At 32.1% G+C, this 17,773-nt stretch overlaps 4 protein-coding genes across 4 annotated transcripts in view; 3 read left to right on the forward strand and 1 right to left on the reverse strand.

Moving 5' to 3' along the window:
- Nucleotides 1–615, reverse strand: part of LOAG_17094 (hypothetical protein) — a 2,412-nt gene extending 1,797 nt beyond the window's left edge. Inside the window, exon 1 of the mRNA XM_020449754.1 lies at nt 486–615. Coding sequence (XP_020306677.1) covers nt 486–540 — 55 coding nt within the window. The 5' untranslated portion in view covers nt 541–615. The remainder of the gene's footprint in view (nt 1–485) is intronic.
- Nucleotides 616–1,220: 605 nt separating this feature from the next.
- On the forward strand, nt 1,221–2,305 carry LOAG_06396 (hypothetical protein). The gene has a single exon (XM_003141932.2). It carries the CDS (start codon nt 1,228–1,230, stop codon nt 2,188–2,190), a length of 963 nt encoding a protein of 320 aa, XP_003141980.1. The 5' UTR covers nt 1,221–1,227; the 3' UTR covers nt 2,191–2,305.
- Nucleotides 2,306–3,039: 734 nt separating this feature from the next.
- On the forward strand, nt 3,040–6,128 carry LOAG_06397 (hypothetical protein; the record flags this gene model as incomplete). Its single annotated transcript, XM_003141933.2, has 6 exons — nt 3,040–3,136; nt 3,374–3,538; nt 3,783–3,913; nt 4,919–5,081; nt 5,376–5,519; nt 5,826–6,128. The coding sequence occupies exons 1-6, from the start codon at nt 3,077–3,079 to the stop codon at nt 6,126–6,128; spliced, it is 966 nt and encodes a 321-aa protein (XP_003141981.1). The 5' UTR covers nt 3,040–3,076.
- Nucleotides 6,129–6,490: 362 nt separating this feature from the next.
- On the forward strand, nt 6,491–16,423 carry LOAG_17095 (E3 ubiquitin-protein ligase SHPRH; the record flags this gene model as incomplete). Its single annotated transcript, XM_020449755.1, has 24 exons — nt 6,491–6,670; nt 6,922–7,158; nt 7,305–7,412; nt 7,676–7,802; nt 8,292–8,359; nt 8,631–8,754; nt 8,853–9,016; nt 9,141–9,240; nt 9,484–9,617; nt 9,729–9,834; nt 9,984–10,119; nt 10,194–10,305; nt 10,431–10,538; nt 10,901–11,022; nt 11,140–11,331; nt 11,737–11,811; nt 12,126–12,353; nt 13,400–13,514; nt 13,692–13,891; nt 14,257–14,419; nt 14,839–15,036; nt 15,226–15,330; nt 15,591–15,741; nt 16,025–16,423. 24 exons carry the CDS (start codon nt 6,491–6,493, stop codon nt 16,063–16,065), a joined length of 3,294 nt encoding a protein of 1,097 aa, XP_020306678.1. The 3' UTR covers nt 16,066–16,423.
- Between the last annotated feature and the right edge of the window lie 1,350 nt (nt 16,424–17,773).

Raw genomic sequence — 17,773 nt, forward strand, 5'->3', positions numbered from 1 at the left:
CTACCAAGTAGTCATGAAAATATACATAATTTTACTTAGGCTGCACGTAATCGTTACAACCATTACGGTTTATTCAAAGTTTCCGGAAGAAGCACATTTATATTACTGGAAATATTTGGATCTACTTCCGGGATTTAATGTATATAACTGTTAGTTGGTGAATTTATTTGCTGATTTAAAAAATACTTTACGCAAGTAAAATACAATCAGATAATACGTGTAGATATTATGCAAAAAAGTTGTCAGTTCTATGACCCTTCTGTAAAAATGCTAACTCTCAGGTTTACTTATTCATTGCATGATGTAAAGAAGAGTAAAGTCTGATAAGTGCGCTACTGAACTGAAAAGTAAGCGGGTATGTTCAGAAATATGTCATAATAAAATAATTGTAAAGATGTGGCAATAACAAAAATAAGCAAACAACACGTGGAAATTGAAATTAGTATCATAAATTAATAAAAGAGCTATATTTTAAGGAAATGAACCTATATTTCGGCATTTACGGTGCATTTTTGAATTCGCAACCAAACCAGAATTCATAATAAATCGAATAAACCCAAAGTTTGCAATGAGCGTTGATGAAACATGTCGCCTCGTAATCAATCGATGCAATCTGTGATAACACAATTTAACACAATTTAACCAAAACTCAATCATAACTGCCAAGACCTCAAAAGATCGCTTTGTAAGATTTAAACACCCTTTTACCAGAACAGCTAATAGGCTTAAAACAGCCCATAATTAAGCCGTAATTAACAATTTCGCTAAATGGTGGCTATAGTTTAAGTTAGCTTTTTGAAGTACTGTTTAGTTTAATGAGATTCACGAAGTATGTAGATTAATGGTAGTTCTGCAAAATATAAAGCACTCTGAGCTAACCGTAATCAATTAAGCAGAAAGTAAGACTAATTTTATGTTTAGTAATTAATCCTTCAAAATTAGAATACCTTGAACTAATTATAATTAGCTAGGCAAAGAGTAAGAGTAAGCAAAAATAATTTACCGAATAACATTGCTAATTAAGTGTAGTCGAGAATGAGCAAATGATAATAAAATTACTTATCAAATTGATAGAAAAAGAAACATTGAGGAGAATAACAAAAAGTACTTCTGATTTTCATTTTTGGTTCTCACAGAAATGTAACAACAGATTAATAGTTATGCAAGAGTAACTGGGAATTTTCATGTTAGTGGAAATAACTGGGAATTCTTTTGTAATATTTCAGAATGGAAAAAGGCACGGTGGATGAAAATTGTGAAATATTTGCTGCATATTTTGGTACCATCGAAATTCGACATAATGTTACGAAGTCGCGAGTTACCCTGCGAAATTACCTTCTTCAGAAGATCTCTCAATTCCAGGTAGATGGTACAATTAAGGACCTATGTCACACCCATAATTACATTTTCGCCTTAGCACTATCGCATCATCGTCTTTATATCCTTCGAATAGATTCGTTTTTCGTTTATTCCCTCAATTTAAATGCTATTCCGGAAAATCCCAAATTTGAACATCTCGTAAATGTCATTGTGGAAACGGAACCAATGCATGAAAAAGTGGATTCTAATGATAGCCAAATACCAGAATTAGCCCACTGCGAAATACAACAATCTGAAGAGAGGATAAAATCAAAGTTAAGCCAAGCTGAAGATTTCCTCATTTGTGCTACAAGTCGATCATGTTTTTTGGCAAGAAATAGGGTTCCCTGTGAACCATCTTTGTATCGAATTTTCACCGACAACAAGACCGATGATTTCCAACTACTGCAATTTGGGTCCGTTGAACCTATTCGACAGCTTTCTGCTGGTAACGATCACATATTAATTTTAACTGTGAATGGTATGGTTTATAGTATGGGTACAGGAAGCCGAGGTGAACTTGGCCATTGTAATTTGAAATGTGAACAACATCCAAAGATAGTGGAATGTTTGACACCTTTGACGGTAATTAAAGTGGCATGCGGCAGATGGCACAGTGCTGCGTTGACCGATGATGGTGATGTATATCTATGGGGATGGAATAATTTCGGACAGCTTGGTGATTGCTGTGAAATTGGTGAAATTCTGGATGTACCTACACCGTTGGACATCCTTGAAATTATAGTGGATATTGCCGCCCATGGTAATGGTACTTGGTTAAGGCGAGCTGATCATCGGGTGCTCACTCTTGGCAGTACTACTATGATTTGAGTTTTTCGATTCTCTAAAGACTTTCTTTTGTTTTGAAGAATTTTTGTTTGAATTTTCAAATTTTTTGCTTTTCAGTCCACATTTTCTCACTTTTCTTTCGGAGATTGAAGTGCGCAGATTTTCCATGTTAAATGATCATAATGTTTAGAAATGCTTTGTTTAGCTGGAATGATAATCAGATACTCACATTGGCTCCATTATTATGACCTGAATTTTTTCAGTCAAATGGTAGTTTTGAATCTTTTTTTTTGTATTTCCAAGTGCTGTTCTGGTTTTTTTTTAGATCTTATTTGCAGAAGCTTTAGGCTTAATAAATTTTAAAAAGGAAGAGAACAAGGTGAAAAGTGTTGCATGAATATATTTGGATGAAAAATTTACGGATAAATATTATTTACCGTATAAAAAAAAGATTATTGGGTAGGAAGATAAACGGAAACACTGCAGATTAGAAATAAGACCATGCTCTGCACTTTTTCAAAACATTGTTGAAATCAACAAAGTTTAACCTGAAATATATTGACGAATTGCTAAACATCGAATACGTCTTAAAATGTTTCATTTTACTCTGAATTTCTAATGTATTTTTTACAAGAGTTGCAAATATGCCTTTTATTCATGTTATTATTCACTTCATTACGCTGCGTAATCTGATATGCTTATTGTGTAATTTTTAAATTTGAAATTTAATCGAGTTCACAGTTTGCAACACTCTGTTCAACTTCCAGCATTATTTATTATGTTATGGGATGACAATAGTTCTAGCAGTTCAGCGCGATTTCTTGATTTGAAAATCATCATAGGCGGCGGAATTAGTCAATAGGTTAAACTGAAATTGATAAACAAATATTTGTTACAGGCGTTTCAGACATTATTGTCGTTTTATCATATGAATTGTCGTGCTAAGAAGGTGTACGGTAATATTCAATGCAATTCACATGATGAAAGCGTAAGTTATAGGGAAAGAAAGAGTTTGAATTAATTGTCTAAAATATCTGATTAGTGTGTGTTAAAATTTTGGGAATCAGTATGCTCGGTAGCTGTACCATCAATTTGCTCAAAGGATATATTTCTAGCGGCTTTTGCGTTCTTTTTTACTATAAATTTCCTAGGTTGTTTCTTCAAAGTTAATTAATATTATTGAATTATTACTCTTCAATTCAAAGTTTTCAAGTGTTAATTGTAGACAGCATTCGATTGCTCAAGTCCAGATGCCCAAAATACCGTTTATTGCTTTCTGGGTTCAACTGAAGTTGACAGCAAGGATGTTGATAATATCGGAGCTGTTCGTCGGTTATGTGGCAGCCGACGTCGAAGCATAGTATTTTGCCGAGCATGTGGTCTTTTCAGAGTATTTCTTTTTAAAATATGTTTTAATGTCAGTTAAATGGTTACATGTTTATCCTTTTTTTGAAGTGGAGCATAAAAAATTAAGAAGAGCTCGCTATAATGATTAAAAAGAAAAGAAACACAATAAGAAAAAAATTAAATTAGAATGAGACAAATGTGTTGCACACTTGGCTGTTCGATTATTTCCAGACAGTTTTTTTTTGAATGTTTCTTTTATCTATCTTATTTGAGAGTATTTATTGCAGTTTGGTAGATGGCTCACTCCCAAGGAAAAGCGGACTAAGCTATGGGTTGCTAATTTATTCGTTTGGCAGCACACTACTGGCAAATTGAATGAAAAGAAAAATTGGCTTTTTTATAAGTTGTCAAATTTAAAGTGAGTTACCATTAGTTTTGAAATTTCTATGTTCAAAAAAGTAATAGTTTGTAATATAGTTTGTTTGGTTGCATGATATTTGGCCTCTAGAATTTCAAAATTACTTAGCACTAATGCGCAGAAGTTTCATATGACTTATACAATATGCGGTTCACGCAATTTCAAATCGTTAATCATAGCTGAGGCAAACCGTAGTTGGGATTACTGCAAATTTATCATGAAGTTTATGATAAGAAAGCCAAGGGTTATACCGATGACCGTAGATGAAAAAGTAGGGAGCGGATATGAGTTATGAAGATCTGAAGTTGTGCGATAATATTATTTCCAATGGTGAAAATTGATTCTTTTCCAACATGAATGGTTATACAAAATCACAGTTGTTGTTCAAAAAGGGCAGATAGTAAAGAAGTAGAAACAATAGGACAACTGTTTTAATGTTAATAAGCGGTAGTTAATTAATGGCACTTAATATTTGCTCTAGGTGATGGTAATAACCATAATTTAGTTTGAAAACTATTCGCTTTTTGTGCATTAAAACAATGAGATTATTGTCCAGTCAGTTTTTCTTTTGGTTGGTGATCTCCATAACTACTGTGTCGATTGTACATGCTATAATAAGCTTGTTAAAACACTGTAATATTGTTTATTTAAAGTCGAAGTTCGTGCTGTCATTGCACAGTCACATAGATAACCCATCCATTTATTCGATCCACTTGTGAGAGAAATAATTGGAAAATAAATTGAAACTTAATACCGATTCGGATATTTTCACGATTGCGTAATGTCTTTACCCGCTAAAAATGTTTTATGAAGTGATAAATTCCTTCTTTTTTTAAAATAGTTCCTTAGAACAATATATAAACTAATCACGTTAAATCAGACACGCTTATTACATTAGTGAACTGCAGCATCTTATGTCTCAGTCAGTTTTTTAAGGGATTAAACAACAGAATGAAATTTAGCATTGAAAATCATTCTTTTGTTAAAGGAATGGTCATGTTTCAGATGGACACGTGCATTTGAGATGGTCGCAACGATCAGTGATGAGGGTGCATTGAAATTCAGTCTTTTTTTAAAAGACAGTGCTGCTATTCACGAAAGTAATATTTATAGTGTGAATGATTCAATTGATATCAAAGCTATTATTGTGATGTTCTTTCCTGATTTAGTAAGCTTTCTTTTGATTTCGTCATTTTTTTTATAATTTCATTTAAAAAATTTTAAAATTTCAAACATTTCTTCAGTTAAGTCTTTTCTCAGTAAGCTCAGCAAGCAGATGGATTAGAATGAATAGATGATAGACAGAAAGCTGACTTTATCTATTTTCATCGAATGACTAAAACTCACCATCGCTCTGCAAGGTATAGCAATAGTGAAGGAGAGTCAAGTTGAAATCCTGGCTGTACATGCAGTAGTTTTTGACTTTAAGATTTGAAGGAAGTTTCAATATGGAAACCTTCAGGTACCAGCTTCTATTTCTTCACCAGAACCTACAATAAAAGAAAAAGAGAATATTGATGAGTTCTTCGAAAATATCAGACATGAACCCGTAAGAAATTGGGGAATTTCTACTGGAAATATTGTTGCAGTACTACGACCTTACCAAGTTTATTTTATTTCTTTAAATTATTCCTCCCCTTCTAATGTGTATTTACTGAATTATTTTTGAAATGAAATGGAAGAATTTCTTTATTTCATGGTGGTTTTAAGAATCCACTCTCTTTTTGGGTTGGTTGAAGATTTTCATAGTGATTTGCTGTTGCTGGAAGTAGAAAAGTTGTTATAGAAATAAACCATTTCTTTGGCATGAAGTTTAGCACGAGGTTTTATAAATAAGTAGTCGAAATTATATTTTACATTCATTTTGTTTGTTGCACGTTTCAATGGTTAAAAATTATTCAATCATACCTAGGAAGATGCAATACGTTTTATGATCTCACGTGAAGATCCCAATCAACAGATCGCATTTACCGTAAAAGGTGATTTTGTTGAACTGCCAACTACACCACGAATTCTCTATTCACCAATTACTGGGTCTATATCACGACAGCTCGATAGGCCGTCATTCGGTAAATGTCCTCCAGGTATCCTTGGATATTTATTTGAAAAAATACATCGAAGCTGTGTTAGCAAAGTACATGCTTTATTTTTTATTTTTTGGTTGCAACTGGACTTCTACAGCAATCGTTTCAATTCTAATGTAATGCTTGTTTAAATTTCTAGTTTTCTCCGTTCTAATTCTTATAACATTTATATTTAAGTTGATATTTCTAAAATTTCGATTGCTACAAATACTAAAGAATAAAATTCATTCTGGTTAGTATCTAGGTGAAAGGATTTGTGTTTTCAAATTATGATGTATAGAAAAAATCGTATACAAACGGAAAGTGATTGAATTATAGCTCATTTATTTAGTGACATATTTCAGTAGTATGATCAAATTGTTTCATATGACGGCTTAGCATTGCATATATTGCATATGGTGTAGTTCATACATTGTAGATTGCTTTATTTCTTAAATTTTGTTTCTAATATGGTCATGTTGGTGTTGTTTCATGTGGTATATTGGCTGACGAGATGGGGCTTGGAAAGACTCTAGAAGTTATTGGTCTAATATTAAGCCATCAGCGAGGTAAAGGACTTCCACCGATTGTTGGAGATTTGATTAGAGAAGTTGATACAGTGAAAATAATTGTCGGTGAACTTATCTCTACAGTTGTAGCTGCAACGGATGGATATTCAGCATTGCAGGATAAAGTAAGGTTATTTTTCGGGCAGAACGATAATGTTGGATATTATCCAACATATATTTCATGCCCATATTTGCATGCTTGCTAAATTTTTCTAACTTCTGTAAAGGGAAATGTAATTCTCACTGTTAATTAATTAGGGTATACTTTCTTGAGCTCAAAAGAAAATCTTTTAAATGATTTAAATATCTGAAATAGAATTGAATAAAATCAAAAGAGCTGATTCCTATGAGAATATTACGCTTCGTTAATTGGCAGGTAAATTCGAGGTATCGTCGAATGTTTTGTTATGATAATTTGGAATCCATGAATCCAAAGAGATCTAAAAGCAAAAATAACGTGCTGAAACCGCTGACCATAACTTGTACAACATGTTCCACAATTTGTTCTCAGGAACGAGTTTATTGGGATCGATTTCGTTCACATAACATTCCTTTTTATGTCCGGAATGTATTCACGATAAAGTATGTGGCAACTGTTTCAAATATTCTAAAAGTACATATCAAATATGGTTTGCATTACGAAGAATTCATAGTTTTTCTTTTTTCTTTTTTTTATAACAAGGAACTGAATATGAAGAAAGAAATCGAAATTCACTAAACTGGAAATTAGTCTCGTCGAATGTGCTATGATGATTATAGGAAAAAGTGTATCCAGTGAAAGGTACGCTTATTATCGCACCATCGACAATTTGTCATCAGTGGTATGAAGAGTTGAAGCGACATATCCGTGATGATATTAAAATTGATGTATGTTTACTTACGGCAGTCGTTCGTTTTTCCTTTCTTACCATCTTTTTGCAAAAAATTATAGTGTGACTAAATGTTTCTGAGAGCATGAAAGAGGAAAAGAATATCGAAGAATAAATTTTCATTGAATTCCATGAAAATTTATTACCTTTCACATTATCTTTTGTAATTCAAACAAGGAATGGCCTTAATTTATTTACGTCCACTTACTTTCATCGAAATTTTGCATTTATTATTATTGTCATCCATCAGTAACGTCTCAGATGTACCGAGGACTGATTAATGACGGTTACAAACATCCAGAATATCTGGCAACTCAGGATGTTGTTATCTGCTCTTTTGAGACACTCCGACAAGAAGTATATTTTGTAGAAGCTCGACCAAGATTAGGTTAATCACTGTTCATCTTTTTCCCGTTCAATTTTCGTCTATGAATAGGTAGGAATCATTATATTGCGCACTTGACATCATTATATTGCACGGTTTTTCGAAAGTGTCTTAGAAAACTTTTGAGAAGTTTTTTGGTATATATGCATGAATTTGTAAGTTTGTTTGGTTAATATCAGTTTTTGTAAATGGTGTAGAAAATAAGTTTTGCGGAGGAATAATGAAAGTTTTGCAAATACAATAACAACTGTAGCGTACCTTAGTCGATCTTGTGCAATATGAAAAAGAATGCTTATTATGCATAGGAGGGTAAAATTGAATTTAATCAATTGTCCTTTATTTTATTAGCATTAGCTGTGCTGTAAGTAAAGATTTGAATCATATTTCGTAATCTTCATTATATTGCGCACTTGACATATTTAATAATTATTTAGTCCCAAGTCTGCATAATTAATATTCGAATAGGTATTTCCAAGCGTCATTAATTTTTAGATTCTTTACGATATGGCAAAAGGCATCACATTGCTCCTACTCCATTGTTAGCTATGGAATGGTGGCGTGTAAGTTATAGCCTATATTTTATGTGATAATTATATGAAGTACTGTTTTTCAATTTTCTATGAAGCTACTCTTTCCCTCTTTGTATCTTTCATATATATCTTCTGTGACAACTGCAACTTATTTATTGCTGTTTTTTTGATGTACAAAAAATATTGTCAGTGACAAGATTCTACTACCGTTTTTTTTTTCTTCGCTCACTTTTGTATTATATATACGCTAAACAATTTAGGCAGTTATAGTCGCTGAACCATTTACTGCATTATTATTCAGATTTGTATAGATGAGGCGCAGATGGTAGAAAGTACATCAAGTTCAGTAGCATTAATGTGCGATGGTCTTAAAGCAGTAAATCGTTGGTGTATTACGGGTACACCGATCACCAATTCATTGCAAGGTATGTCTCATTGTTACCGACTTTTTGTTTCTGACTGAAAATTTTGCTTTGTTTTTTCTGAACTTGGTATTAAATGTTAATTAAAAGCTTAGCTGCAGATTTATATGGTCTTGTACGATTTTTGGGGATACAACCGTTTTGGAATGAATGTTGGTGGCGTAATGCATTGATGAAACCATATCAAAATGGTGATGGAAAACCAATTTTCGATTTATTTTCTAAAATAATGTGGAGGAATACGAAAAAAACTGTTTGTGATCAGGTGCTGGAATGAAAACTTTCTATTTCATCGTTCGTTTAATATTCCAAGAATTGAAATTATGTCCATAATTTGAATTGAAGTATTATAAGGATCATTTGCAAATAACAGTTTTAATATGTTTCAGATGCTTTCACCATCAAAAAGTAGCAATTTAACCGTTTTACGATTTACACCTATAGAGGAACAATTTTATCGTGCAACTTTATCAAACTGTCGTTTAAAAGGTTTGATTATTTCTCCTCTTGACTGGTTGCTATAAAAAAAACTGCACTCAATTTCAAAATTTCAGTAGACAGTTGTTTCAGTAGACATCCGGTTTTTCGTGCCGTGTTTTTGAGTAATTGGATTCATTAGTATTCTCTGTCTGTGGTCAGTTATAGTTTCCAGTTTTGTTTATAAGTCAAAATTTTTGGAAATGTACACTGCTTCAAACTTCTTTCGTCAAAGTTATTTTTATTAAATTTCAGTTCGTTATATGCCTTATTTGCACAATTTGAATACCCCAATTTCATCACTTCATGGGAAAGACTTTGAAAAATTAATGGAACCTTTGCAAGTGCTGCGGAAATTTATTGTTTTCCCTAGTCTTCGTTTCCAGGAGGTTAGTTTAATAAAATCCCCGGTTTCCTATTCATTTGGCTACTAAGCTAAATTTATATTTTCGTTAATAAGTTAGCTGTCTCAACGTTTTTTTTTTTTTTTTTCATTACAGTCAAAGGCCAGTGTTAATACGGAAGATAGTTTGCAAGAGGAACTGTTCCGGATCTCAACACAGCAAGCTGAAGTTCATCAAAGGAATATATTGATGTATTATTGCGGTAAGCGTTTCTGATTTCGAACTCCATGAAAATTCCAGGTTTTAAAACCTTATTCTTCCAAATCTTCTGTTGTTTTATATTTGTAGTTTGTATAATTCATGTTTCGTCTACATATTATTGCTAGCTTTGTTTCTAATAAATTTTTGAAGGCTTAGCCGGATTAGAATGGCTCTGTGAAAACGAGGCTAATGCTGCGAAATATTACAGTGGTGCGATCAGTGCAATGAAGGAACTAGATCAAATGAATAACAAACTTGGGTTGAAAGGATCAAGATGCGCTTATAGGTCATTTTATTTCAAGCACTATTAGACCATTTTCTGTTATTATCTTCTGAAATCATGTTAAACAGAATTTATAGACAATTGAGGTCGGACAGGTTACAACAAATCCATATATTTTCTGCCATCTTGGACTTGCAGAAAGGTGGTGTTGAAGTGCGAGGTATTAATCAGAATGAAGCTGAAGCTCAGGTTTGCTCATAATTCAAATTCGATAATTTAATGGATTTCATATTGGGGACCAAAATCAAGGAAAGAGATTTTTCGGATTAATTTATTATATTTTATGAATATTTCTTCATTTTCATATTTTATAGCTAAATTTGGCTTTTACGGGTTATACTGAACAAACGGTATCAAATTTGACGCAATCATATGTTGCTGTTAATGAATCTTTCCTAAAATACCAGGCCACTTTATCGAAGGTAATTCTCTTCAAATAATAAAAGATGTTATCGTTTTTCAGTAATTTGATATATTACAGATATTCGGGGAAAGTATATGAAAAAAAAGGATTTCAGAATCCTAGCCATTTGATATCCACCAATGAAAGAAGCACATAGTGCCGCTAATGATGATCTCTTTTTTTCCCTTCCTTATTCTAAACAAAATCTTATTAATTTTCAAATTCCGGATTTGCGCAACTGATTGGCGGGGTCTCAAAAGGTTTGGTCGGGTATCTGATAGGTCATGTTATCCGTTATCATCTACCTGTTTTGTGTGATTTTATTTCTTCCTACAGTTCTTAATATATTACTGATTTAGTGATTTAGATAATTTGGTTAAGGTGAAATCAAGTATTGGATGGTTATGTGAAGCAATCAGCTTAGTGAACAGTGCTGGACAGCAACATCTTTTCATTGATGCCATTCGAACGGCGATCGAGAACAACGGGATGCCGAATATTCCGTATGATGTATTTTCTTCCACTTTGAAAAATATATATGTTCTGTTTAACCTTCTTTGCATCTAAAATTTGGTTAATTTTCATCAGTTTTGTTAGCAATTGGTAGCAAAATTTTTCAGGGCATCAAATTTACTGGGCTTAAATTTGTACGTAGTAAGGCGGTGGGATGAACTGATCGAGTGTGCTCAGAAGGTGCTCTCGGAAACGAAAAAAATTGCGAAGAATAATATTATGGAGAAGAAATGGACTGTCATTTTGGAAGCTATCATTACATGTCATTTTTCACCGAGTGATGGCAAATCATCGAAGAAGTAAGTGTTTCTGTCTATCATATCGTTATTGTTGAAAACAAAATTTGATTTCAATTGATTTGAATCACATAAATACTTGTTGCATAAAATTTGATTAAATTTATAACAAACGATACAGTTTTATTTCTTCATCACTTGGGCGCTCATTCTATTTTTTGGATATTGAAAAGATCTTCTATTTGCAAGGCATTTGTTTTTCTTATTAATAAGATGGAAAAGAACAGACTGCAGTGATAATGTTGCGGAATGATTTGAATAGTTCTTCTAAGATATGCTGCTATTTTTACAGATTTTGAGTTGAGTCATTTTAATTCCATTCATACGTTACGTGGTTATGGAGTTAATTTTATTAGTCATTAAAAAACCTGGAATAGAGGGATGGATTTCATTATCTTTGTTTTGCAGCTGCTCGCTATGTATGTGTAATAAACAAATCAGTCAATTGGAATCCCTTCTCTTCATTAGAGGTTCAAAAACTCTGTAAGTTCTGTTTTTTCTTACTGTAGATTATTTTTTCACAGGTTTAAGTTTTGTTGTATTTTATTACTCCAGCCTGTGTATTTTCCATGACCAGATGATTGGTGTGCTTTATCATTTCGAAGATGAAATTTAAGATTAGATTTGGTTCAGTTTAGATCAGGTCAATTAAGTTTATATTAGGTTCATTGAAGTTCATGACAGTGGATAGTATTTGGAATCTGGACTTCTTTATTGAAATTGTGGAAGGAATTTGTGGCTTGAATCATTGGAGATGGAAAAATATTTAAAGATTGCTGAAAAAATTGAAATTGCAGCAAGGGTCAGGATGTTGATGAAGCAGGTACAGCTGGAGAGCAAAAAATTTCAAGCCTCGAAATAATCATTCGAGCTTTCTTGGGAACATTTGTCAGAATGCAAAAGGGAGTGCAGTGTGATCTGGTTGGATTGGGCAAGGAAACAGTTGCTCAGTTGGAGGAGTTAAAGACTTTGCTGGCTCTTTCAAAACGACTTTATGCTTCGGCCAATGAATACGCTGCTAAAATGTTTTGTCAATTTTCTCAATTTTAATTTTGAATCCTTCTGCTTTAGAGACACATTGCCTAATGAAAAAACAAAGAAACAAAAGCTAATTGTAACGACTTATTAGCTGCATTCAAAGGCTTCCGAACGATGTACTGATGATAGCTTGAATATATTCTGGGCGTGGTTATTAACTGTCTATTTCGGAGATGAAGCTGAAAATGCTAACGTTAAATCGTTATGAAAACTTTACTAGATTCCAAAACTATGGTTCGAAACACTTAAATATCGGGTAAACAATGCTTTTTGTCCGTGCGAATGAGGTAGGATAAATTTATCAAGAATTAGTCGTCTATTTTATTTTTGAAAAATTTTTAAAAATCAAATTAAACAACATAAGAAATCTCATAGCAGTGGTGAATTTGTTGTTGTTGTAATGCGAAGAAATAATGCAGCAGCAGATATAAGGGAGCGAAACGACAAATTAACCTACTTGTCAAGGCTTCGAAAAAGTGCAAAGATAGCGTATGTTAACCGGCGAAAGTTAGTTGTCTGAATTGCCACAGAAGTTGAATGAACTTGCTGTTGCAAGTTTCTCGCATTACAAGAAGTTTATCATTGTCATGTTATTATTTGACATTGCTTATTGCTACTTTCTTTCCATTTTACAACTTTTTCCAAATTAAAATTGGAAGCAAATCTACAGGAAATTACCACTCATTCTTGGCACGGAAAGCCGTAAAGTCTGATCAATAAGTGTTTTGAACCGTGATTTTGAAAAAAAAGGCCTTGCTCTTCATCGTCCTGATCCAGAATATCAATCGTTGAAGTGGCTATATTTATTCTTAAATAGACAACAAAGAAAAAGGATTAGATAATACGGAAGGTGGAAGAAATAAAAATAAAAATAGCAAAGAAGGACAAGATAAATATCCTTATTATCATTTTTTCATTAGGTAAGACAAATCCAAGGATCCCAGGAATTATTGAAGTATTTTTTCTTATTCCAAGAATTATTGAAAGTATTTTTTCTTATATATTTTCTTTCTTATATTTATACGTTTTTCAGTGATGAGGTTCGCCAATGTAAGCTTCGTCTGCAATATGCAACAATGGATGAAATAACAAAATATGGTTTACGTTTGCCCATCAATTTAATCATTCGAGGAACAGAAAACAATAAGGTTCTTTTTTCTTTTTGGAATACTTGTTAAATTTTCTATTTTCTTACTGGTAACAATAAATCTTAGAATTTTCACAATATCAGTAGTTTTTTATTGGAACTGTGTAAATTTCGTCATAGCTGCCAACCTATTTTCTTTCCCTCTTTTTATTCTTCCATATAAAAGCATGATTTTCAGCGTCAAACCGATTTGAATGCGTTAGAATTGGAGAAGCTGAAGCAATCTCGTTGTTTTGCAAAATTACGTTATTTGTCAAATTTGCGTTCCCAGCAAACGCACGATTGTCCAATATGCTTAACAACTGTGAGGAATGCGTGGATTGTCTATCCTTGTGCTCATTGCGTTTGCGTATCATGTTTCAATCGACTTACTAGACGGTAATCTACATCTACTTTAAGGATTTTACTTCAGTTCATTACGTAATTCCTTTATTCTTCATCTCTTCAAAGTCTTTACGCGACATACTTATAGTAGTTGAGCTTTTTTAATTTGTTTCTTTATAATTATAGAATTCACTGTTACAAGATGCCATTTTTGGTTCCGTATCAAATGATGATATTGTCATTCATACAAAGTGTTTCGCGTCGTTACAAAAAGGAAGATAGGGTTTTTAGCATTTTATTGAACGCATATGATAACTTATATAATTTAATGAGTTCTGTCATTGCACAGCATGCATATTGTATAGTGTCAAAGCTTATTAACTGTTTTAATTATTTGGTAACTTTTCTTTGTTTTTTAGTAATGGAGCAATTCTTAGAAATGATGGACTACTCGTATGTGTCGTGTGCCGAGCCACAACTTATATAAGTCAAATTTCATATGTCCAAAGTAAGGCATCAGAAAAGTGCACCCATTTGTTGGATGTACCAAATGTGCAGTTGAAAAGGAGTGTTTCTGTCAAGGTCAAACTTTTATTTTCTAAGCCAGGATTGTCCGCGGAGTTGAATCATAGATCAGACTGAAATACATTTAGGGATTTAATCTGCGCTTTGCATTTGCATTGTTTTAAGTGCACTTTCAGTGCTTCAATATTTGAATATTCGAAATGTCATTTGATAAGTAGGATAAAAAACAGTAATCAATATTATTAGTAAATTCTAAGCTATTCAACAAATCTCCACTAACTCCTCATACCTTTCTGCTGGTTTTTACCTCGTTTTTGAATTACATACCATTTTGTTTCAATGCATATGTTTAAATAATGAACATATAAAGTTGACGATAAAAATAAACATACTTCATTAATATACATACGTTCTATAATAATATTTAATAGCTTGCTGTTCAAATTCACAGTATTAATAATGATTAAAAATTTCAGGTTGATGCTATAATACGACGTATTAAATCCATTCGCCTGCGTGACCCAACATCGAAGACTTTGTTGTTTACATCTCTTTCAATGCTTATCAATCCTCTTTGTTCTGTGTTATCCGAAAATAACATCAATTTTCGGAACTTCTTGAGGACAAATCGACAAAAAATTCTTGCTGATTTTCGATTAAAACCTGAAATTGAAGCAAGCTGTTTACTTTTACTCTCCTTTAATTGTTTTATTGAGTATCCAAGGAAGTTGTACGAAAATTTTTTATATGATCTAAAAGTTCTATCTAAGAATTTAGATACAATTAATTAATAATTTCTTCATTTGCTAATTATTGTGTCTCTGTTATATTTTTTCATTCAGTATGAGGAATTTGCTTTATAGTTACTTGTTATGCCAATGAGTTCGGGCGCACGTGGTTTGAATCTTACCGCTGCCAATAATATAATATTTGTGGAGCCACAGATGGATATTTCTCAAATTGCCCAAGTAAGATGTTGAATGTTGCTCCAAAATTTGAAGTGTAAAAAACTAGGAGTTTGATGGTTTCGTCAAAGAGTTCGTGATTTTGATTGTACGTCAATTGACCGGTCACTTATCAGATTCCAAAAGTATATACATATATATATGCATATATGTATATGTATATACATAATTCTAATAGTATTATTGTTCATTTTATGCATTATACATTGATTATTTTTAAGAAATTTTTTTTTACTTTTGGAAAACTTTGAAATGATTTGTAGGCGATAGGTCGAATTGATCGGATCGGTCAAAAAAAGGCAATGATGGTACATCACTTTGTAGTTTATGGTTCCATCGAGGAACAAATCTATTACAAGTATTCTCAAGATCAGGATAAAGATTGGACTGTGCAGAGCATTGTGCATCTTCTTGGTCTGTTAAATTTTTTTGCACAGTACCTTGCCATGCCGTCTTTTTACCGTTAACAGACATGTGCTATTAATTAATTGGTTATGATAAGACTGTTGCTACTCATATCTTAATGAATGCACCTTACATTTTGGTTATGGAATAATTGGAGAAAACTAGGTTTTCATCCTGAATATTAACTTCCTTTTTATCCTGGATATTAAACTTTTTTCTTCCTGAATATTAACATTTCTTCAAAGCAAAAAGTTATCTTAACTAGATTTAGAATTCAGATTTCAATTTGCAGGTTTAATGGGTAATAATGAAGAACTAATGTGCGAAGAATAATTTCTGTGAGGAATAATTTTCGGTTCAAAGCAGGATTGTGATATTCCATTGTTCTCTTCAACTTCAGGATCTCTTTTGTATTTTAATTTTACTTTGTTAATTTGTTCATTTAGTAGAAAGAAAATGTTGAGCTTGAAAGGATTGATTTTTGTTTTTTTTCTTTTTTATGGCTTAGCACAAGAATGACGCGCTATTGTTTTAGATGCTTTTTTTTTCACAAAATGTATAGCGCACATGCACTTGTATGCGTTACTTTTTCAAAACTGTAAAGGAAGCTTTACGTTGTCGAGCTAAATTGTATGAAATACTATACGAGCTTTTAATATTACTCTGTGATAAAGATAGTGAAGATTTCAACTGCTTAAATTTCCAGAAACAACATTTGTTTGGACACCACATCCACTGATGCTGTTAGGTATGGTTTGGTAGGTTTTTTTGTTTTTTCTTTTTTGTACTTGTGACGAGTCAAATATTCAATAGTAAGGGAAGTGGAATGGTAGATGAAGTTTACTCAAGTTAACTAGGTAAAGTAAGCTTCATTCTCCAATTAATCACCAACGAAGGGAGTGGATTAGACTGGTGATGAATACATGAAAACTGCATTATGAACTAAACAATATACTAATGAAAACTGTAAAAGCCAGAATTTCGAGGGCATTTCCCTGAAATAAATTGTTAAAAGATATGAAAAGTTTTCTTTAGGAATATAGTGACACAAATCGTCTAATTATTTTATACACTTAGGTAAATAGTACATATGAGCACGTAAATTGGCCTAGCTATAAGCTTCTAAAAATGATCAGAATGTGAATTTCAACAATTTCACGTCAGGGAATCGTTACATTACAGTTATTCCTCAATTTTGGTATGTGATGTTACCATATTGATTCGTTCTCTTTTTTTTTATTGAAATGAATGCATAAATTTTTAATAGCAAATATGAACAGAATATTGATTACATTAAGGAAATTTGCATAATAATTTAGATAAGAAGCAGAACTTAGTATCATATTTGTCACATTTTATAATAAATTTCAATGTTTTCTGATCAAGAAATCCAAAGTTCTGCGTATTTTTGGTTATATTTCAAACCTAACCACTAATTCCGGGATGTTATTAACAATGTAGCAATAAAATAATTATCTAAACATATTTGTCTTTAGAAATATATAAAACAAATAATAGGAGGAAGTAATGTATTGTGGAATTTTCTAAATTTCGAATAATATTTCTGGATTGCGAATAACATAAAATAATTATTGTTGCATTAATAATTTCTGCTATTATGCATCAATTCCGATGCATTATTAATTTTTTAATTGATGTGCTACAAATTCACATAAATTAATACATCAAGCAAAGAACTTGACATAATAATTGGAGAATGTTATTTCTTCAGAGAATGCTATTTATTCAGAAAGTATAACTCATATATTTTTTGTTTTATTTGAAAAAAAAAGGAAAGTCACGATGAAGCTTAATAATAATGATAATAATAAAATCTTTGGTAACAGGTAGAAAAATTAGTAAAATTAGTAATAATAGAAGAAGTGAAATCGAAATGATAACTTTCCAGAGTGATTAGTCATCATTATGTAATAATATATGTGTGGCTTTACTATGATTTTTAAAAATTAGCCAAACAAAAACAAAAGAAGAAGTTCCTTTTATTTTGTTTTTCCTTTGTCTCTCCTAAAATTTTTGCATC

Source organism: Loa loa (assembly GCF_000183805.2).
Source record: "Loa loa unplaced genomic scaffold supercont3.39, whole genome shotgun sequence".
NCBI classification, from domain to species: domain Eukaryota; kingdom Metazoa; phylum Nematoda; class Chromadorea; order Rhabditida; family Onchocercidae; genus Loa; species Loa loa.